Source organism: Colletotrichum siamense, assembly GCF_013390195.1.
Source record: "Colletotrichum siamense strain Cg363 chromosome Unknown KSG_Cg363_contig06, whole genome shotgun sequence".
In the NCBI taxonomy this organism is placed as follows: Eukaryota; Fungi; Ascomycota; class Sordariomycetes; order Glomerellales; family Glomerellaceae; genus Colletotrichum; species Colletotrichum siamense.
In genome coordinates this window covers 255,293-277,609 of record NW_023501019.1, presented here as the reverse complement: position 1 = coordinate 277,609, position 22,317 = coordinate 255,293, and the positions used below count along the sequence as shown (strand labels likewise).

General features: G+C 52.2%; 5 protein-coding genes across 5 annotated transcripts; 2 read left to right on the top strand and 3 right to left on the bottom strand.

Annotated features, from left to right (window-relative positions):
* Positions 1-6,990: 6,990 nt before the first annotated feature.
* CGCS363_v009093 (uncharacterized protein) lies at positions 6,991-9,197 on the bottom strand (the record flags this gene model as incomplete). The annotated part of the gene is made up of 3 exons (XM_036640942.1): positions 6,991-7,030; positions 7,212-8,922; positions 8,993-9,197. The coding sequence occupies 3 exons, from the start codon at positions 9,195-9,197 to the stop codon at positions 6,991-6,993; spliced, it is 1,956 nt and encodes a 651-aa protein (XP_036493114.1).
* Positions 9,198-10,943: 1,746 nt separating this feature from the next.
* On the top strand, positions 10,944-13,099 carry LIP1-9 (Lipase 1; the record flags this gene model as incomplete). Its single annotated transcript, XM_036640941.1, has 7 exons — positions 10,944-11,140; positions 11,238-11,565; positions 11,622-11,849; positions 11,903-12,099; positions 12,154-12,250; positions 12,306-12,542; positions 12,593-13,099. The coding sequence occupies 7 exons, from the start codon at positions 10,944-10,946 to the stop codon at positions 13,097-13,099; spliced, it is 1,791 nt and encodes a 596-aa protein (XP_036493113.1).
* Positions 13,100-13,179: 80 nt separating this feature from the next.
* On the bottom strand, positions 13,180-15,046 carry CGCS363_v009091 (Plastidal glycolate/glycerate translocator 1; the record flags this gene model as incomplete). The annotated part of the gene is made up of 5 exons (XM_036640940.1): positions 13,180-13,367; positions 13,418-14,467; positions 14,517-14,628; positions 14,676-14,906; positions 14,966-15,046. The coding sequence occupies 5 exons, from the start codon at positions 15,044-15,046 to the stop codon at positions 13,180-13,182; spliced, it is 1,662 nt and encodes a 553-aa protein (XP_036493103.1).
* An 871-nt stretch (positions 15,047-15,917) lies between these two features.
* On the bottom strand, positions 15,918-17,071 carry CGCS363_v009090 (uncharacterized protein; the record flags this gene model as incomplete). The annotated part of the gene is made up of 2 exons (XM_036640939.1): positions 15,918-16,153; positions 16,231-17,071. The coding sequence occupies 2 exons, from the start codon at positions 17,069-17,071 to the stop codon at positions 15,918-15,920; spliced, it is 1,077 nt and encodes a 358-aa protein (XP_036493115.1).
* Positions 17,072-20,385: 3,314 nt separating this feature from the next.
* CGCS363_v009089 (Accumulation-associated protein) lies at positions 20,386-21,939 on the top strand (the record flags this gene model as incomplete). Its single annotated transcript, XM_036640938.1, has 1 exon — positions 20,386-21,939. One exon carries the CDS (start codon positions 20,386-20,388, stop codon positions 21,937-21,939), a length of 1,554 nt encoding a protein of 517 aa, XP_036493722.1.
* Positions 21,940-22,317: the final 378 nt, after the last annotated feature.

Below are 22,317 nucleotides of genomic sequence, written 5' to 3'. Positions count from 1 at the left end.
CTACTCATCAGCACCTTTTGGGCGTTAATTTGCGTCCATGCCGTTCGAGAGAATGCATTTGGCCAGTATGCTGACCGCTGCCCTTGGCCATGCAGCCGCGTGGGCTCCGATTCGGCCAACTGGACGCGGGTTTACCGCCTCAGCGACCTAGGGCACTGCAATGATCCTGTTCTATTCGACATCAACGTACAAAATTCCGTGGACGATATCGACAGCCAAATCACTATGAGTGTTTGTTCTCAGGCAGATTCCATAAGCAAGAGCGTCTCTGACCCCCTAAGCCCGCCTAACTCTGTACACACCGTCTGCGGCGCCAAGTTGAGCCAGACTTCTTTGAAGGCTCAGATAGCCGCCAAGACAGAATCTTCGCCTACCTTCGAACTTGATGGTGAAGATGTCAGCAAAGCAGTCGGCCAACTTGTGTCGTATATCCGACGCGCTGCGCCTTGCGGAACGAATATCATGTTTGCTAAGTCTGGAAACGTCGTTGTCGGCATGTACTCAGGTGCAGAGATTCAACGGGAGAGCGCCGCCAAAGTCATCGAGAAGCTACAGCAACACACGAGCCTTGCCATTCGAACACTACAAGTCTGTTTACCAGATAGCATCGCTGCCCGGACGCTAGGAGTCTTTGTGGGCAGCCTGGACAAAATATCGATGGTCCAAGGAGCGGTGAAATCATGGACCAACGGCCAATGCATTACTCTGGAGAATCCAAGAAATGAGTCACTCGACGTAGACCTGGGATTTCTCGTCTCAGAAATAGAAGCCAGCAACATCTCGACAACCGCAGTACGATTCCGACGAGCACTGTGTCGGGATACACAAGTCGCGGCCGGAGACAGCTGTGCCTCTCTAGCAAGCCGATGCCGTATTTCCGGGAACGACTTCACGAAATTCAATCCCAAAAAAGACCTCTGCTCAACTCTGAAGCCCAAGCAATGGGTTTGTTGTACAGCAGGCGATTTGCCGGATCGTAAGTACAAGAAAAGCTTAATTTGACACTGGCATATTCTTACGCCCTCCCAGACAGACCTCAACCTAACCCTGATGGCACGTGCAACTGGTACAAGGTCCAGTCTGAAGACGGCTGCTGGTCTATTGGAGAATCATTTGGTATTGATCAGAATCGAATCGAGGAGGTGAACAAGAAGACTTGGGGCTGGGCTGGCTGCTCCCGATTGCAACAGGGCCAGAGAATCTGCCTAAGTCCTGGAACGCCACCCTTTCCACCAGCCGTCCCCGACACCCAATGCGGGCCTCAAGTACTCGGCACCAAGAAACCTATCGACGGCACTCCTTGGGAACAACTCAATCCATGTCCTCTCAAGGCCTGCTGCGACGTCTGGGGCTTTTGCGGGACAACGACAGAGTTCTGCACCAAGACACCGGCCGACACAGGCGCTCCTGGGACTGCCAAACCGGGGACCAACGGCTGCATATCCAACTGCGGAACCAATATTGTCAACAACGACAAGCCACCGGCCTTCTTCAGAACAGTCGGCTATTTCGAGAGCTGGAACCATCGGCGGCCATGTCTGAAGATGGACGCGAGACAAATCGATACTCGTGCTGTCAATCACGTCCATTTCGCCTTCGCGACACTCGACAAGGACTTTGGGGTGTCTATCGATGATAACGTGAAGGAACAATGGCGGCAATTCCGTGAGCTCAAGACGAAGAGAGTCGCATCATTCGGGGGATGGGATTTCAGCACAAAGCCTGATACTCTGTGGCGATTTCGAGACGCGACTAAAGCTGAAAACCGGCTCACGTTCGCGGGAAATGCCGTCGCATTCCTCATCAAGGAGGGAATTGATGGCCTCGATTTCGACTGGGAGTACCCTTCTGCGCCTGACATCGATGGAGTTCCACCGGGTTCCGAGGCCGAAGGAAAGAACTATCTTGAGTTTCTGAAGTTAGTCAGGACCAAGTTACCCCCCGGAAAGACGCTCTCGATCGCCCTCCCAGCTTCTTTCTGGTACCTCAAGCCGTACCCATTGGAGGAGCTTGCAAAAGTGTGCGACTACTTTGTTTACATGACGTGAGTTTTCCTCAATACTTTCTTCTACCTGCGCTGACTCTGGATGGCAGTTATGACTTTCACGGTCAATGGGATATGAACAACAAGTGGGCAACATCTGGCTGTCCAAAGGGAAACTGTCTTAGATCACACATAAATAAGACGCTGACGGAAACCGCTCTGTCAAGTATGTATTATCATGCATGGCCCCGGGGTGCTGATCGAACTTCGACACTAATCTTCAATTTCAGTGATTACCAAAGCCGGCGTACCAGCAAGCAAGGTGCTTGTAGGTGTGTCCAGCTACGGTCGCAGTTTTCGCATGAGTCAACCAGATTGCTTTGGCCCTATGTGCACTTACACAGGCACGAGGAGTCGCTCCGATGCTTATCATGGCCGATGTACAGACACGGGTGGCTACATCTCGAACGCCGAAATAGAGGAGATCATTGAGTCAAACCCAAAACAATACCCTTTAGTCCGCCAACTTTTCGACAAAAGCTCAGATTCAAACATTCTGATTTATGGTACCCGTCAAGAAGCCGATTATGTTGCATTTATGAAGGCCCCTGTTAAACAGGGCCGCTCAGACTGGGTCAGACAACTCAACTTTGGTGGCACAACAGACTGGGCTGTCGATTTGATGGAATTCAAGCAGCGCAAGGAAGATGAGGATTTGCCCGGCTCAGACATAACATGTTTTAAAGCGGAAAAGACATTCGACCGTACGACGCAGCCCATTGGACAGTTCTGGACGCCCTCGCGAGATACAGGAAGACAGTACGTCACCATTGTCAATATGACTCCGCATGTTTTCGACCTCAAGTCATCACCGTCGCGCAACTTCGAAAATTTCAGTTGGAGATCCGTCCCTCCTGGCAGGGCTGCCCAAAATACGGTGGTTTATCGGTCGAGTGCTGGCGGTGGCGAGGCGTCTTACGAGATCCGCGGTACTGGCAAGCGCTTTTACGTCCGTGTCGGGTCAGCTTCCAAACTGGTGCCCGTGCCTGGTCCTGGTGACAGAGTCGTCATGTTCGACCTCAGCGACATGGGTAATGGCCAGCGCGAGTACAAATTTCCCGGAGAAGAGGCCTGCGTCACTCTTGTCATTACAGGCAGTGCATCGTTCGGTTTCGTCACTTCTTTACCGCCCTCCGGTCCGACCGGCTGGATGAGCGCCATCAAGGACGTGATTAAAGATCGCAGCCTCGCCGATGTGGTTATGCCGGGCACGCACGACTCTGGCATGAGCATAATTTCGAATGGAATTGCAAGCTTCGGCAGCGAAATGAATACACAGACACAGGCTCTCAATATCTACGATCAACTAAGTTTCGGCTCTCGCTGGTTTGACCTACGTGTATCATCAGTTCACAAGATTGGAAACTTCGATGACTTCACGTTTTGGTCCATGCATCTAAACGATGAGACGGCCGATTTTCCAGTTGGTAATACTGGCGAGCGCTTCAGCACCATCATCGATGAAATTAACAAATTCACCAGCGAGAATCCCGGCGAGATCATCATCCTTCAACTTCGCTATCTCACTGGCATCACAATGTATCTCCCTCCATCAGTTTCATTCTGGAACGAGAATATGAAGAACGAGTTCTTCAAAGAGCTGAAAAAAATTAACAATCGCTGCCCAAATCTGAATACCGACGATTCAAACACCATCGATAAACATAAAATGGGGGAATTGATGGGTCGTAACGGTGGGAAAGGTTGCGTGCTCATTTTCTTGAACACCTCCAACCTGAAGCGAAAGATTCCTGACGAGGAAAAACATATCTCGGTTGCCGACGGGTTTTACCACTGGGAAAACTCAATGAAATGGAAAGACGCCTGGCCAAACGAAGAAACAACGATACCAATGGTCGATTGGGCGGTGAAAGACTGGCAATCTCGAAAGTCGAGGGGCTATTTGCATGTAGCCCAGTGGCTGTGCACGCCAAATGCCGCATTCTCCACGTTTGTACAAAGCCTTGAGGATATTGCTCTCATCCCAACCAATCCGTCACTTTATTGGGCGGGTGTCAATAAGATGTCTCCTGAGGTTTTCCCCAGCGTACTGATGGTCGATTACTTTGGGCGAGTACGCCCTGACTCAACGGTTCGCAGCAATGACTTGCTGATCCTCACCCTTGGGCTCAATTTATATATGGTCAGCGAGAATTGCGAGATTAACAAGCGGCGATCGCCATTACTGCCTGGACCGGACCGCGGCACAAGAAGCGTCAACCCGCTCATCTCGTCGTGGAATGGCATCATTTTCGCCAACGGGACTACGATAGACCACCCACCTCCCGGTTTGCACCCTGGCCGATTAGAAATTCTGCAAAATGGGACAGTCTTTGATAACGGAACTGTTTTGAAGGAGGATATTCCGAACCCGGACTTCAATTCTGCGTGGTAGCCATGATAAGTTTATGTGTGATTCAAGTCGGTGTAGCCGATGGTCGACTAAGCAACTGCTAGCCTTGGTAGATTCAGGATGATCAGCTTTCAATAATGACAACACTCGCCATTGAATCACTTCTTGGTTTAAAAGTGCTGAAGTTGTGCATACTGTGCTTCCATACACCCGTACTACTTCCTTAGAAAACCGTTGTCCCTATTGTTATTTCACTGCGATGGCTGCAGACTTAATTGCTCCATTCTTTTAGTCGTTTGTTGGGATTGAAACGGAATCATGTCTGATATCGCCGGAAGAACAAGGAATATCGAAGTAGTTCTTTAGAAAATCTAAGAACCCAGAGCTCGCAGCCTATGCCGCTTATCATTTATAGACCTGGTAGCAACCGTAGAGAGGAGACCCGCTGGAGCAGTCGCTACAGTTACTTCGAGAGTTGATACATAGATCTCGGTCTCAATCTAGGAGCTGAGGCAATCGTGCAAGAGTTTACCAGACAGCATGCTGGGGTCAGAAAGAGTGTTCGTAATGCTGGAATGCAAGTTAATTGCCGGGGAGCTACGCAGCCAAAGTCTTTCGGCTAAGTTCGTCGTCGAGGAGCACGAACTGGGTTGCGGTCAAGCTTACCTTCCATACTTTATGAGTCGGTACTATGACGACTTCTGCGACTTCAGGGTGGGCGCGGAATGGATTAAGTTGGAGTTTGAGAAGAGAGGTATACGAGGGCACCGTCCGGGAACTTACCACCCCTTCCATTTAAGCGTCGGCTTCGGGCCATGCAATTCAACGTACTTGGCCTCATTCAGACTGCTTGGTCCAGTTGGCTAAGAAATCCCATTTCGGTCGCCCTAATCAGGCAAAAGTCCCTCACAATCTTGCCTGCGTATCGTTGATAAGATAGCCCCAATATCGGTTTTGTGAGTACCTTCAAATGCACACTGTCTACGGAGCCCGGGGTGTTTGAGGCGGAAGTCTCCTACACATATGAGGGGTAATCCCATGGAAGCATCTGGTCGCAGGCATGCCAATTGATATTTGTCACTACTCTTGCAAAACAGTGTCGAGCTCTGTGACGTGACGACCATGATGGAGAGTTACGCTGCAAAATTGACTAATTCTTCGTGAGGAACCATAATGAGAACAACGGAATCGATCAAGAAACGCACCGGTTGCGAGCAATGCGAAAGAAGAAAGGTCGAATGCGATGAGTAAAAGCCGATTTGCTCTCGCTGTGAAGAGCGTCGAGAAACTCGCAGCGGGCATTTCGAGATCGAAGGGACATGGGGAATCGGACGCCCGTGGTTCACCGCTGGCCAAGGCTCCGTGACAGGTCTCAGAAATCGAGACGATGCGATAATGATATAAGGAAGCATGTCTCATTATGGCCGTGTTGCCACCACCCACAGATCCGTTGTCATTCACTCTAGCCAAACGACTCCAACGATCTAAGGCGCCACGTCACACCATCCAATGTGTGTCGGATAGCCATCGAAGGGAATTCGATCCCTGTGACCTCACAGGTGCACTTCAGGAGAGAAGCTTGGCGATTGTCTCTTTTCGGGGTCGAATTAGCCGGATCCAATCAACGACATGCCATCCCGTCCTGATTCGTGTCATGAATATCTCCTCCCTTATCCTCTGTCTCTCAGCAAGCTGGCTGAATTCCTCACGACAAGACTTTGAAATGGAGTTTCTTTCTGGCTGTACGGAGTTAATGCGTATGGTGGCTAACTTGCACGCAACCGATGAGTTCGCTTTTTATGTGTTGGGCATGTACACATACTGCGAGTGCTTCTCATCTTATTTGGTTCCTGCATCGATTCAGGGAACGCCGGACCAGAGGGTCCTTTCCCTTGCCCACAAGCCGCCCTTCAGCACATTGATCCACCCTGTCACAGGAATCGCGACCACGCTGTGTCCCATTATCACGGAAATAGGGCAGTATTACCGCGCCGTTGTGGAATGCAAGGAATGGTCCATGAGGCGAGACCAAGATCTGAGAAAACGACTCCTGGAATGGAAGTCCTCGGAAGGGTGCTCTTCTGTTTCTCAACTAGAACGACTGAGTGAAGGGTACAGAAGCATGGGAGATATAATGCTCTACCAAGCGCGAAGCGTGTGTGAACCCTTGGATTCCATCGACTCATGGATGCTCAACGAGAAGGTCCACAACGTTATTGGAACCATTGAAGATATCCCACAGAAAGATACTTTGCTTAATTGCGTGGGACCGTTGTTAGTTATTGCCGGATCGGAGCTCCAATCAAGTTGCCAAGACCAAAGACTGGTGGTCGAACAGACGCACCAACATCTGTTATCATTCACAAGAATCCCAACTTACAAGAATGCGATGGAACTTACTAGGCATGTGTGGCATGTTCGAGATGGTGGAGGGAGAGTGACATGGCTCGAATGCATGGTCCAGCAGGGAATTGTATTAGCTTTAGGCTAGATGAATGCGACTCCGCGACAAGTCTACTTCGGGGAAGGATTTCTCAACATAGGCAGTGGAACGAAGTCTTTTCCCCCCGATCTAAGATCAATGCTCTTCGTTCTAAGCATTATATAAGTTTGAATATGTGACGTCCTGATCCCTGAAAAAGGTTCGTGAGCCGTTCCAAGGCAGTCTTTTCCCCGTCGCCTGCTCCAGCACGAATTTCACGAACATCACGCTGGTGTCTGGTAGTCCAGCTCCTCATGCTAGGCTCTGAGTTTGTATGCTCTGCCGAGATTGTAAAGCCCGGAGAGAATCCACGCTCAACGAAACGCACGTACCCAATTCGCTCATACTCAGCCTCGCCAGTCATCGCTGAACCTTTCTCCCGAATGACGAGACACGCCATCTCAGGAAAATTACCGGTCTTCAAGCCGAAATCCGTGATACGGATGATCTGAACAGGCATCGACCATGGTCCTGGTGTGTTGGTAATCGGTGTATCCAACTGAAATCCCCGAGTATGTGTGTCACCTTGAGCAACCCACATGTCTCCAATTACAAGCCAAATTGGACTGCATCCGTATTCAACGAAGACTCCAGGCCACTTAACAAGAGTTCCATGGAGAGCGTTGGTCGACAGCAAGAGATGCGCGGAGCTAAGCTCTCCAGTAGGATCAATACCAGCAGGAACACACACAGCTTCCAAGACCTCTGCAACAGGGGCATAATCTTCGGTCCCTGTCTTGCCCAGAGAGAACCAACTTCCTTTCCCCGAGTTTAGACAATCGAAATCCGAGTCGAAACGAAGAAATTCTTGGTGTTCATGTTCGAGAGAAGCCCATGACCATGTGGGAGCTCTCCACTCATCGGGCCTCCGTCCAGGCTTGTACACAAGCCAGAGCAGATCCAGATGAATGGAATCTCTCCAAAGTCCAGCGAAGTATTGGTCCTGATATTGTGGGTTCCACATCTTGGCAATACCAGCGAGAGCAGGGAACCTGTCCTTTGAAAAGGTCAAGTTAAGTTGTGCGTATTGTTTTACCGCCTGTCTCCAAGCCTTCACGCTTTGACCCCATTGAGGCGATTGAAGGAGCGAGCTCGAAAACTTGCTGTAATCAGTTGTTATGTCGGTGGTGTCGCTGGTCGCTTCTGCAAGCTCTCGGCGTTTCCCTTTGAACTTCCCGTTCAACTCTGCTAAGCTGCCGGCAAAATGAATCTTGTCGGGCAAGACGCTCGCCCCTGACGAAATTTGGCCGCACTCGCAGTTTCTCGCTGAATTGCACTCCCAATTGACCTCCGCGCCGGCAAAGTGCACGACTCTCGCGGAAAGTAGCCGTTCTTGATACACCCAAGCCCGTCGAGAAATGGGAAAGAAGTCGAAGAAGCCATCTATATGAAGGAGATCAGAGCAGACTTGTAGCGGGAAATCTGTGTCATCAACATCATTGACAAGCGAAAGCTGTTGGGCCTGGTACTTTGGGTCTGGGGACGAGGTGTAGAGCCCCCGACTAGAGTCGGTCGCCTTAGAAGCTGCCAATGTGACGTAGGCATGCTGGTAGATGTTTGCCATCTGAGCTGCTTCTTTTTGCCAGTCCAGGGAATCATCTTGAATGATGCAGAGGGAGTCGATCCATATGTATTGCAGACCGAGCCTGCGGGTGAAGTCGATGGCGTCTTGGAACGTCCGCGGAAGTGTTGACCAGGGAATTCCACTCTTGAACTGGGAGAAGTTATCTTTGAGCGTGCGCACCAAAGGCCGTTTGCCCCACGGATGACTCAAGCATGCATACACCCCCGTGGACTGTCCTGTCTCTTGCAGGCGTATGTTGTCTTCCCCCGATCCAACGTCAATGACCCGTGTCGGTAACCGGGCGATGTCGGCATTGCTGCAAAGAGGATGGGTAGAAGTGCACTCATTGATCCAGCCCGTGATCGTCTGTAGTGTATCTTCCGAGGCTGTATTGCGAAGGATGGGCTTCACATCGCCCGAGGGCCCTTTGCCACGCCACAAGTTGGGGAACCTTCGCAAACGAAGAGCCAGATCGCCGTCTGCCAGAAGTATTAGCAAGTAGTCACCAGTGATGCAACCTCTCTTATGCGCCGCGAATGATGCACCTACCATCAGGGACACAAAAGTAAATCGAGTTTCCACCGTCATCGCGGATGGCCTCCGGCGTACGTGGATAGGGAACCGTCCATTTGAGGGACCGGCCCTCAGTCAAATAGTCTCCGTAGAGCTTCCTAACAGCTTCGTAAAGGAGAGTGCAGAACGGGCAGCCATTTTCCATCTCTTGTCTCCATATGTCTTCATTCTCCAGGCTCATTTTGCAGCCACGATGCCAGACCTGGCCAGCGTCATTTTGGACCCGCTCACACCATTTCAACAGCGCACTGAGCAGAACCGGCTTGAACGCGAGGGGACTAGCTTCTAGAAGGTGTTGAGATGGAGCTTGTTGATTCTCGACAGATGATACGATTGAGCCCATGATGGCAACTAAGAACTCGCAGAGATTTTGGCTCAAGTTTACAGGCTGTGATGTTGATTGCAATGTCAGGTGTTGCTCCCTCCCCTTTCACCTAGTGCGGCTGAAAGCCCGAGTCTTGCCTGACCAATCGGTTATCGGGACCATTTTCGTACTCCAGCAAATCAGCCGCTTCTTTTGCTTAGCTGGGTCTTGGCTCTTATGACATGCAGATGACATCTGTCCAATGAAGAAAAGTCAATTTTATCGGAATGGGGTGGATCATCAGCACAATAGAGAATGAGTTTGGCTATCCGGGCAGTGTCCCCTATGATTCGTGATTGTAGAGAGAGCGATAGAAGTAGTAATAAGGATAACGATAACGATAACAATAACGACGACGACGACGACGACGACGACGACGACGACGACGACGACGACGACGACGACGATAATAATAACTACGACAACGACGACGACGACGACGATAATAATAACTACGACAACGACGACGACGACGACGATAATAATAGTATATAGTAATAACTACGAAAGTGAGAATTAGAATATAGTCGCTTTAGAAATAGGCTACGGATTACATACGTGTGTGTGGACAATGCCCGGATAGCCAGAAAGCACTGCCCGACTAGCAAAACTCTAGAGAATATGTAGCGGGGATGACAGCTAGGCTTCTCTTTCAATGCGGACCTTGAATATGATGCAAATCCAACCGTCCGGCGAAGCTGGTTTACCGTTGGTGACAGGTAATCCAACCTGAACAGCGAAAATGTCAAGGAATGATCAAGGCGATAACGAATATCACTGCCGGGTGCCAATATTCATGTGCAGCTACTCGTATAGCCAAGAATATAAGATTAGGGGGTGCGTGACTTCAGACGAACACCATGACTTCTTTGGCTGAAAAGCTGGCCGAAAGTATGTTGAACAATGCCATCACATGACAACATGCAAGTAACATCTAAATAGGCACCGGAACCAATTTGAGTCTTATTTGTAAAGAAGATAGGTTAGCGGGCTATAAGCACCAATATACTCCGTGCCAATTGCCCCTTAAGATCAATAATCAACTTGATGTTAAAACAGGGAAACCATGAATCGTGTAGTTTGCCAACCCTGCAAACCCCATATGCCGTCCCAACTTACTCAACCATCCAGCAACACCCCTCCACAATGCCCCCTCACTGAGGAACCCGGCATCAGCAGCGATGTAACGCTGACATGACATCCCCTCTCCCCGCGGGTATCTTACTGCATCTCTCCGTCTTTAAACGGCAAGAACACCACTCTCAGGCCGCCGGAAAGCCTGGACTACTCCAACCGATTGGGCCCGTGCCTTGCTCCCGCATGCAAGGAACACGAGGATCTCGCCCCGGGGCCGGACACGCGGAGAACCTGCAAATTAAACTAAATGACAAAAGCCACGCTCAAGGGCCATTAGGCTTGACGTCGTATCCAGGTGCTGTCCGGCACGTTGCCGCTTCGTTAAAAATGCGGGACTCTAGATTTGCTTTAAGGCTGCTTCCCGCGCTATTTCTTTTGCTCTTGGCTGTTTATTTGCTTTTCGGTACCGACAGGGTTGAAGTTGAGATGAAGTCTTTCGGGTTCTTTGCGCTTTCGCTGGCGTCGCTGCCTTTGTGCTCTGGCGCGCCGTCGTTTGCGAGGGGTGAAGATGCCGCCTCAACGTTCCTTTCTGAGCTGATTGCATCGACACAAGCCATCGAGAAACGGTCCCCGAACGTCTCGTGTCAGCAGAGTGCCCTTGCGGTGGACCTTGGGTATGCCAAGTATGAAGGCTACAGTAATGCGACAAGTGGGCTGAACATCTGGAAAGGGCAAGTTCACTTTCTGCAATCAGGGTGAGCTATGGCTGACCATTTTCAGCATCCGGTACGCAGCGCCGCCGACAGGCGCCCTTCGCTGGCAACCTCCTCAACCACCGTCTCCCGAATTCTCCAATGGGACAACACCGGCGACCGAATTCGGTCCCTTCTGCCCGCAAAACTACCCTGCCGTGCCGGCAGCACCGTTCATCCCCGGCTCCGAAGACTGCCTTTTCCTGAACGTCTATGCGCCGGCTGGGGCTCAAGACCTGCCAGTGATGGTTTGGATTCATGGTGGCGGATACGGCTTTGGTGATGGACGGCAGGATATGTCGGAAATTCTCAACGCGAACGACAATGGGTTCGTGGTGGTGTCTATCCAATATCGCGTAAGCTTTCCAGTCATTGAGTCTTGAGGTTACTGTGCAAGACTAACCGCCAACAGCTCGGTGCTTTCGGCTTCCTGTCTTCTGCTGATATCAAATCTCGAGGCGTGGTCAACGCAGGATTGTTGGACCAGGCGCTTGCTCTTGCTTGGATCCAAAAGCACGCCTGCAAATTCGGCGGAGATCGCAAAAGGATTACGATTACCGGCGAGTCGGCCGGAGCAGGTTCGGTGATGTATCATGCGCTAGCGGTGGACGGCAGCCTTGGTTCGCTGTTTTTCACAAACGTGAGTGATCAAGGCCGTGCTGCCATGAGTTCAACAGCTGACTAAAGGACCAGGGCATTGCGGCTTCACCGTACCTCCCGTTTCAGTATGGGTTCGACGCCGAGTTCCCAACTCAGAGGTATCAATCTTTCGCAGAGAAGGCGGGTTGCTCTTCGGAAGCGGACATTCTCGAATGCCTCCGAGGAAAGGATAGCATGATTCTTCAAGAAGCTAGCGCAAACACCACTGCCGAGCAGACTTATGGCCGATGGTATGTCTCTTGATACTGCCTTGAATGATTTCATTTGCTAATCGAGATATCTAGGGCTTTCTCCCCGGTCACTGATGGGGTATACATCAAGGGCCTGGCCAGTGAGCAGTTGACACAGAAGAAAGTTAACGGCGAACGCCTTCTTGTCGGGGTAAGTTGGTTGATCCGTAGTTGATATGTGATCATGACTGACAGTAGAGCGACAGAACAACGCCAATGAAGGCCCTCTCTTCGTACCTCCCAACATTGCCAGCAACTCCGATCTCACAGCTTGGCTTAAACTTTCGTTTCCCAACCTTTCAGGGGCACAGATCGACGACATCGTAGCAAAGAACCCGACCAAGACCGGAGCAAACGACACCCGCTTCGAAACAAACGGGCTGACGGGTCTCACGGCCCTTGACATTAGCCAAGCCGGGGCGGGACCACTGCAGCAAGCCATCGTAAATTCGTTCGTATCCCGCCGAAAGCAATGCGCTGACGTGAGACCCAGAACATATATGCCGAGCAAACGTTCGTCTGCCCGAGCTACTGGCTCTCCTCCGCCTTCACAGGCCTCAAGTCTGCCTGGCACTACCAATACTCTGTCCCCTTTGCCTGGCACACCTCTGATGTCCCCGCATACTTTGGGCCGGCGACCCTGAACCAAGGGCCGGAGTTCGTTCTCGCCTTCCGAAAGATCTGGGGCAACTTCGTTACGAAGAATGACCCGTCTATCAGCAATGAAGAGGCGAACGGTGCATCGAGCGCTGAGGCTAGTGCGACGAATGGGGCGAGCCAGTGGCCTGTTTGGACAGAGACGGAGCCGAAGCAGTTGAATCTTAACCAGACGGGCGGCGTACCGTATCAGTTCACCACCCAGTGGGGTGTAACCGTGACGCAGTTCCAAGCACCCGGACAGGTGAACGCGATTGCTGTCGTGCCTGCAGATTCGTGGGAGGGCGGACGCGGGTCTAGATGCGAATTCTGGAAGACGATGGCACCGAGCATCCCGGCGTAACGGGCGTGAGGTTCTCCGATGGTTTTGCCGGCTCGGCGAAGGCTCTTTCGCTTCACTATTTGTACAAATTTTACTAAAGATTAAGTGACCAGAGATTTGATGACGCTCGCAATTGGCGGTATGGACGTGAACAAAACGGTGATGGTGCCGAACAAGCTCATAGACAAACTCGACAACGCAGCCGCACGAGGGTCAGTCCGGAGAAGCAGGGCCGTTGCGATCGCCGATGAGTTGGCGCCGAGCGTGACTCCGCGCGTAATATAGTCATCTGTTTGAACGTTAGTCCTTTCATCCACTCACAGAAACCGGGCTTCTGACCTTCGGGAATTTTGAACCATCCCAGCATCCGCTGTCCAACAAGCACGCCGACAATGCCGCTCATAATGGCAATCGCAGCTACCGTGTTCGAGTCACCTCCCAGATTCTCCGTCGCAGGAAGGGCAAGGGCGAGCGTCAAGCTGCGAGATGCAAACGCTAGGGATCTCTCTGCGCTGATCCCGATGGCGTAGCAGATCTTGGGGTACGAGAACAGACAGCCAATGGACATTACGATGTTGGGCAGGACGATCGCGACGAAGTGCTGCTTCAGCTCGCGGCGGTATTGGTACATTGGCAACGCAAGCGACACGATGCTCGCATCCAGGACGGTGCTGAACATATCTCCAGCGCCCGGGAGACGGCCAGAGTGGGTGTGGAGCCATAGGTACGTGTAATTCGCGCCTGTTCGGAAAGATTGTAAGGTTGTCGGCAAGCTGTCGCCTCGGATCGCCGCCAAAGTCCAGATACTGAGGACGGAGAAGAGCGAGGAAACGAGCACGGGGTGGAGGTACTGGCGCCAGTTTGCTGGGATCGAGGCGGCGGCCATATAGATGAGAATGATGAGGCTCAGATGGAGAGGCATGCCGTATCCTGTCGCGTAGTATACTGGGAAGCCGACGAAAAGGAAGATGGCAGCGTAGATGGTGACGTCGAGATGAGCGCAGATCCAAGCCGCCCAGAGCTGGGCGCGCGGCATTGGCAGAGGGACTTGGGGAGGGAGAGACGTATTCTGGACTGTGAGAGTCTCATCTTCGTTGTCGGAAGCTCGGAGAGGGCTGTTCGTGGCTGGAAGAAAGTTGTGAGTCGCGTTTTGAGAGGTGGGCGGCGGCGCGATGGTGTTGAGGGATAAAGAGGACGGCGCGGCGGAGATGGTTCGCGATCCTGGGGTCGAATCGGTGCGCGGAGGGGTGTCGGCGAGCGGGATCTCGTCGGTCTCGTTGCCCATCTCTTCTGCACGTTCAGTGAGAGCGCGTTTGGAGGATCCGAGGAGGAGTTGGAGGCCGCGGGTGAGGTAGGCGGCGAGGGCCATCATGATGACGAAGCCGATGACTGGGGGGGGCGTTAGGAGCTTCTGTTGCGAGGGGTTTGGGTTTCTCACTGAAGACGGCGATGATTTTCATGACCTCGATGATTCCAATAGAAGGACTGAGAGGGAGCATGATGAAGGAGGGAGTGAAGAAGACGTTGATCCATCGGAGGGACCAACCAGCCTGCCGGAGTTAGTTGCGGTGATCGCAGTGAGTAGTGAGATGCTTACCGGCACGTCAATGACTGCGACTATAGCCTTTGTTTTGTGGTTTCCAAGAACCAATTCCGACAGGAGCAAGCCGAAGAACAGCAGAATGAGACAGGCGACGGAAGCTGGGAACGAGACGCCGACGGTCTGGAAGATGACGCTAACGCCGAAGCATGCGGCGAGCATGGCCATGATGCCGAAGGGGACGTAGAGCCATGAGATGAGGAGTTTTGGGGCAGACTGAAGTATAGCCTACCAATAGTGTTAAAAACCCGCGAAGCAAAGTCTTTTGACGCGATTGGGACACAAACCAGCTTTATCGCCTCAAAGGCGTCCACGAGGTTTATGAGCCATTGAGGCCCGGCGATAGGGCGGTTGCTCGCGGTTGTCATGGTCGCTTTTGAGGGCTCAGATGCATCACAGGCTGCTGGTCCTCTTGAAGTTCATGAAGATGATCATACACACAATTATATGTATCAGTGGCTCAGACGCAACTTACATATTATAACAACTCGGTGACGTCGCGAAGGATGAGCAAGGTTCGATTCGGTCAGTTATCGCTCTGGCATCGGACGATGTCGCCGTCCAAATTAGTCAATCCGCTTCGGTTTTAGCGAATCACCTCCGATGCCGCGCCGAGACACCCACTGTAAATTAGTCTCTGTGTCAGCACTGCAGCGCCGTCTGCTGAAGAAATTGAGCTTCCATGTGATAAGGGGCGCCGCCTGAGATATCTTTGCTCACGCAGGCCCGCCGATCGGCATGACTTCCGAGGGAACGGAATGCATCCGAACGGTGTCGCTCCATCTGATGCAGGAGCTAAACCCTCGCATTTCTCGCTGACGGGATGAGATGTGGCCACTGTCAATCTTGAACATTCGCGTTCAGTCTTCGCCCTTTAAATGACAGGCTTCCCAAAGTCACCGCTTACTCTTCGCTACTACTGACGAGGTGTTCCATTCGACGCAGCAAAAGCCACGCACAAACGTCTTATTTGTCACAGTATGTGAGCATCGAAAGCACAAAGAATCTCATTTTCTGCATCTGCGAATACCTCCAGCTAGTAAATGCTTTCCATGCCAAACTCTTCCCCGATTACCGCAAGTCCATATCTCATTATGACCGAGTCCAAAAATAAAAACCATGGCAACCGTGTGCCAGTTCGAAAGCAACCCTCCCAACCCTCTCAGATTGCCGTAAATGACAACGATGCGCTGACGTTGCTGCGTTCGTGTACTCCGCATCAAAAACTACCGTCGGCGTCTACTTCATGTAGAAATTGGAAGCCAGGACACGGAAACAAACGTCTTGACGCGGAACGGCGCTGTCTTTGATGTTTGAATGGCGCATGTTGAACACATCCTTGGTCTGCTTGAGTAGCTTGAAGACTGCTGTGATGGAATTGACCAGCTGGTCGTTCACACCTTTGACGTTCTCGATCTCAACCCACGTCCGCTGCTGATCGTGGAATACCGCCAAGTTTTGCTGGCGTGCCTCACCTAGAAAGCGATGTCAGTCTTTGTAAAAGGGATAAAAGTTTTGGCAATCGTAGAGCTGTTTGAAGATGCAAACATACCTTGCCTCTGTCGAACCCATTCCTTCACCTCGTCAATTGTGACTCCGGTGGTCTGATGTCTGACGAAATGATTTGGTTTCAGAGTAACGAACACAAAGACATTCTGAATGTGAGAGAAGTTCTTGGAAAACATGGCAAGCTCGAAGGAGCAGAAGGGCACATTCAAATGTTCGCGGCTGTCGTTGGTCACATGGGGCCAACATCTAACCCTGCATTCCAGACTTTTGCATTTCTGATCGTTGAAGTAAATGCCGATGTTGCGAATGCCTGGCTCGTGGATTCCATAGGCATTATAACGACGGGATAGTTCAGTCGCACGAACCCCCCAACTCATAATCACTACGCCTAGTCGCATGTCCAAGGCGAGAATATCTTGGTTGCCGCGCAAAGCGAGGTGGACGTTTCCTCTGAGGGATTCGAACTTGGCGCCGAATTTGTGCTCAATGAAAGACTTGAAGTCTGGAATTGCGCCGCCAAGCTTCATAAGCTCATTGAATTCTGAAGTCTTGGTGAAGTGGCTCGCTTGAAATTTCACCACGCCGCCAGTCGACGAATTGGCTCCTGGCCCGCGAAGTATACATCGCGCATGCACTACGGCCGGGGAATAGTTGACGGCTGACTCGAGTATCATGTTCTTGATCTCAGGAGGGAGGCGTGGAAACAGATGAAAGGTCGAAAATGGTTCAGTCTGCTCTTCGGAGTTTGCTGTGGAAAGAGTGGCTGCGTTGCTGACAGGGGCAGTTTCATCAACATCGGCGGCGGCAGTGGAGACCGCGTGCGACTCATCGGGATAATACGTGTCGGAGGACAACTGTCCAGGAGATTGAGTCTTGTTTGCCATCTTGCTCAGTTGGTCGGAGATGGAGAATGGGGCTTCCAAAACAAAGTATGCCTAGAGATGATCAGTTAAGTTGAGCTGTAATAAAAGAACCGTTGTTGTGTAGAATAGAGATCAGGTTGAAGATTGGGCTGAGTAATTTCTGGGGGATTGAAGTATGGGTTTGGTTCTCTTTTGAATATTGTGCCGCTTCTGGGGTGGAGGGAGAATTTGTTGAAGGGTCGTTTGCAGGCTTCCGGTTGGCGGATCAAGAGAATGCAGGTGAGCTGCCATGAGATGAACTTGAGTGAAAGAAAGAAAAGTTTTGAAACGTGAGGTGTGACGAGATCGTTCATAATTCGGAGAGTGATTTGGTCGGGGAACCTCGAGTAATTCGCCGGGATGAGACTTCTGGCGGATGGGATTGCAGAGGTGAGCTTGGTTGGGAGATGTGCGAAACAGGCTTACCAATGGATGGAAATTCAAGGTGAGATTGGAGGGTCCGGTCGGGTTGAGATGCTTTTCGGAAGGTGTCGTATTGTGGTGAAGCCACAAGAGGCTGGTGGAGGACTCGAGATGAGGTTTGAAGGAAGAGCAATTCGGCCGTCCACGTGGCGCAAACCCGGAACCAAGTACTTCGGGTGGTTTGAAAACGGAAGAAATCGTGGAGTCTAGAAAGATGAAATGTGACGAATTTGGGTGCGGAGGTCGAAGGCCTCCCCTGGGATGGTAGTTGTTGAGGTTGCGGCCCTGGAGGTTTGGGCGAGGCCTCGTTTGTGAAAGAAGAAGGGAGAAAGAGGTAGAGAGAGGGGGGGGGGGGGAGATTTTCCTTTCGAATGGTTTTGCTGCTTTTTGAAGAAGGAGCTCCAAATACAGAAGGCGCGTGTGCTTTCCTTCGTCCTCGATTGGAAATTGAGGGAGCCGCAGCTGCCAAACTTCAACTACCAAGGCAAGACCCGTCAGACTTCACACTTCTCGCCTTCTTTATTCGATTTAGAAGGTGAAACTGTTTTTCACCTCCGCACATAACATGTTTGACACCAACAAATGTTTGTTTTCTCTTGAAGCTTCCACAAGTCTATCGAGTACAAACACAAATAACCACATAGTCTTCCAGGAACCCTAATTACTTTTCTGTGTCTCATATGATACGAATAAAACAAGGTTGGTCAGCCCTCGGGTCGTCTATCATCTGACCACTCAGCTGTATGCCGTGCTCGGCGTACCTTTGAGTGCTGCCAGACATACATCGTATACACTGCTGGCTTCTGTGAGAGTTCTGAGGTCCATACTGGATTGAATTCTCAGATCCCATCGCACCAACTATTGTATCACGAGCCCCACGGGCGAGGCGATCCATCCAGCTAAGGTAGAGTCCGGGGCCGTTGCAGCCGTCTGCCCAGCTGTTCGGGGAGGTACGTTCCTCGAAGGAGACTCTTCCGTCTGCAGTCTCATCGCCAGCATAGTCGCCATGAAGCAAGGAGTCTTCTTCCCGCTCGTTATTTGCCCATGCCTGCTACGGTCTTCGCCAAAACACCACAGCGAAACCAGAACGTCGTTGGGCTCAATACGACGTCGCCCGAGTCCGATGTCTCCGCGAAGTTTGGACAAAGATCGTCGCCTCTATCGTCGACCTCCATCGTCGACCTCCATCGTCGTCCTCCATCGTCGTCTCTATCGTCGTCTCTATCGTCGTCTCTATCGTCGTCTCTACCGTCATCTCTACCGTCATCTCTACCGTCATTATTCTTATCGCTACCCCTATCGGTTTCTCTACTACGGCTGTCCTTGTAGAAATACTAGGTACGTTGTTTAAAGTTGTAGGGTATAGTGCCCGGCTTCCTAACTAACACTGCCCGGTTATTAAGTCTTTGGGAAAGCTCTCATGCGGACAGTTCAGTGACGGCCTGTACATGATCTCAATTCAGTTTCGCGCATCTAGGTATCAAAAGCTGCAAGACCTCGCGTCCACTTGCATCATACGAGATCGTTCTCTTTAGCCCACTCATGTTCCTCTCGTGGTCATTGCGATAGCACCTATGACAATTGATCGGGTCTTCGGTTCTGGTTTGCCGAAGCAGTCATCCGACGACGTAGTCGGAAGCCGTGGAAGCTTCCTGTCGCTCGCCTGGGTACCATGACCATACGTCTCCATCGTTCTACCTCGGTCTTCTCGTGCTCCGCACGCGCTTGATCGCGTTAATGAGCCCCTGGTTGGCAAAGGACCGATTCTCACGGCCGAATTCCGGACTGGCTCCGCTCGATGTCCGTTTGCGGCGATGAAAGAAACCGAAAACCTCGTATCGGCATCAATAAACAGCTCACCAAGAACATCTTCGGAGCCGAGCGGAGTAGGAAGAAAGAAACTCCTCGAAACTTTCGCCCGACTGCCGAGAGCTGGGACAGATGTGGTTGAGATCGACGTCAGCGCTCCCGTCGTTGTTATCGGTGATATTCAGGGGCACAGCATCGGTTTTCCCAAACCGCTCCTCCAATTGCTTGGAAACGGGACGGTAATTCTGATTGCAGGAGGTGACTGGAATGCCAACGACTCTCGCGAACCAGTTCATCCGAACCGCAAAGTCGATGACGAGATAAGCTCCGCTCTCGAGCACCGGTGCCGGGTGAACTCCCATCAAGACGGATAAGCATACTTTCTGCCGTAACGATGTCTTCTTTCCAGCTCAAGAATTCTTAGTTGCAACGCCAACCTCGTGTTTCCGCTTCCAAGGCCATGAGCATGTCTCACTCCCGCCCACTCTCAAACGCCGCTTCTTCCCACGATCGACGCCTCCACATTCCACCCACACCCCCTCAAACTATTGCGTAGTGTCTTGGCCCTGCAACAATCTCTCACACCCAGGCCGGATCCGACAACGTCTCCTGGATGCGACCCCGCTGAACCGGCTCTCGCGTGCAGAATGCAAAGAACAGAAGAAACTTTCACGACCTTCTCGTGTTCTTCTCGTGGGTTGTACCAAAGATAGCTGCAGCTTTCCCTCATTCGTCCTGTATTATGAACGCCAAAACGGCGAGCGCACGCGGATCTCACGCCATGGCCGTCCGCATTCGTCGACCTTCGGGATTCATCTTCGCGATGTTGCTGAACCTTCCTGATGAACTCTGTGAAGCGAGCGGATTCTACCTTGACCGTTTCCGGGTCTTCACCCTTGAAGAAGCTTTCGACATGAATAGTCCTCATCGAAAGAAATGCATATATCAGGACCCCATGAGCCGCTCCATCAAGCCTCCTTTCTTCTCATCATCACAACACCATTCACAAGAACAACAATCACAATCATAGCAGTCTTTCGTTTGAAACCCCACATTCGCTAACAATGTCCCGTCTCATCCTCGCCGCGGCCTTCTTGGCTGGCGTCCAAGCCCAATCCTCTTCGACCCAGGTCACCGTCGTAGTCCCCCCGACTACCACCGTCACCCCTGGCACCGTGTCCACCGTGACGCCTGCCGGTACCACCGTCATTGGCTCCGGCACTGACACCACTGTGACCGTTCCGGCATCTTCCACCGTCTCCGTGGGAACCGACTCCTCCGTTGGGACCGTTTCCTCCGTGGTCACTTTGCCGGGAAGCGACACCGTCACGGTCTCCGCGCCGACATCCACCACCGTGATCACAGCCACGGACGCTTCTGGTGCTACTACCATCCCAGTCACCACTTCAACTTCCTCCTTCATCGACCCCGGCTTGTCTCTCTCCACGACCTTTACCACGACCACCGACACAACCATCCTCACCGTCCCTCCGGCGGTCAACACCTCCCTTCCGGTGCCCCCGGTTGATCCCAACCAAACCTTCATTTCGACCACAGTCGTCATCGGAAACTCGACGACCGTGATCCCCTTCGTCCCGATCCCGCCTACAGTCGCCCCCGTGCCTCCTCCTAACAACGGCACCGGCCCTCCGTTCAACAACGGCACAGGCCAGCCCACCATCACCCTCCCTCCTCCCGTCGTGACCATCCCTCCCCCCACCGTCACGACGACATGCAACTACAACGGCACCTGCAACATCGTCACCCTCCCGCCTTGCATCACGGTCACAACCTGCTACGCCAACGGAGCCTGTGTGCCCGTCACAACCATCACCTACCCCATCACGACTCCCACACCTCCTATCGTCCTCCCTCCTCCTACGACTCAGCCGTACGTGACCACCGCCACACGCTGCCGCTTCAACGGAACCTGCGAGACCATCACCAGAACCTACCCCGTCCCGCCTATTGTCACCACAGGCCAGACCACCAGGACCAGAACTTATACTACCTGCGATGCTAGCTGCCGCGTCGTCACGACCGTCCAAACCTCAAGCTACACCCGTGTCATCCCCCCTGCCAGCTTCACCACCCGTGCTACTGTGCCCGGAACTCCCCAGCAACCCTCTCAACCTGGTGTCCCTGGCACCCCTCAACAGCCTACTCAGCCCGGCGTTCCTGGAACTCCTCAGCAGCCCACTATCCCCGGACAACCCCCTGCTCAACCCTCCGTCCCGGGAACTCCTCAGCAGCCTTCCCAGCCCGGTGTCCCCGGCACCCCCCAGCAGCCAACCCAGCCCGGTGTCCCCGGCACCCCCCAGCAGCCTTCTCAACCTGGTGTTCCCGGTACTCCTCAGCAGCCAACCCAGCCCGGCGTGCCTGGAACTCCCCAGCAGCCTACTCAACCTGGCGTCCCGGGAACCCCTCAACAGCCAACCCAGCCGGCCGGCCAGCCCCCTGTCACCCCGGGTAAGCCTACTACTGCCGTGCCACCCGTTGCCACCGGCACCAGCCCTGGTTCAAGCCCGACGCCGGTGGTCACCGCCGGCCAGAAGGCCCTGCGTGTCGAGATGATGAGCTTGGTTGGAGCCATCGCCGCGGGCATGCTCCTGTTTTAAGAGAGCCATATCACTTCATGAGCATTTTGCATATGCTTGGAACAAAACAAGTCTCCTTTTTATTTCCTTTGTCAAAGGCTCTCTAGAATTTGGCCGGAAAAAAGCATAGATCGCGATAGAAGTTGAACGAAGGGGTCTCTAGATAGAGATGATAATGACCAATAATATTAATGATAATACCTTGTTGTCTTTGTGAGTGACTTGTGAGCTATCATTGTGTTCTTCATCTATGAACCTCTTGTTCTCCATGTCTCAAGCAACCTCTTTGGCCGGGCTCATGTATCAAAGTGCAGGACGAAGTCGGCAGTGTCAAGTCATTCTTTCTATCTTGAAGCTATATTCAAGGCCGATCTATTGAGTTTTATTATTATGGCCATC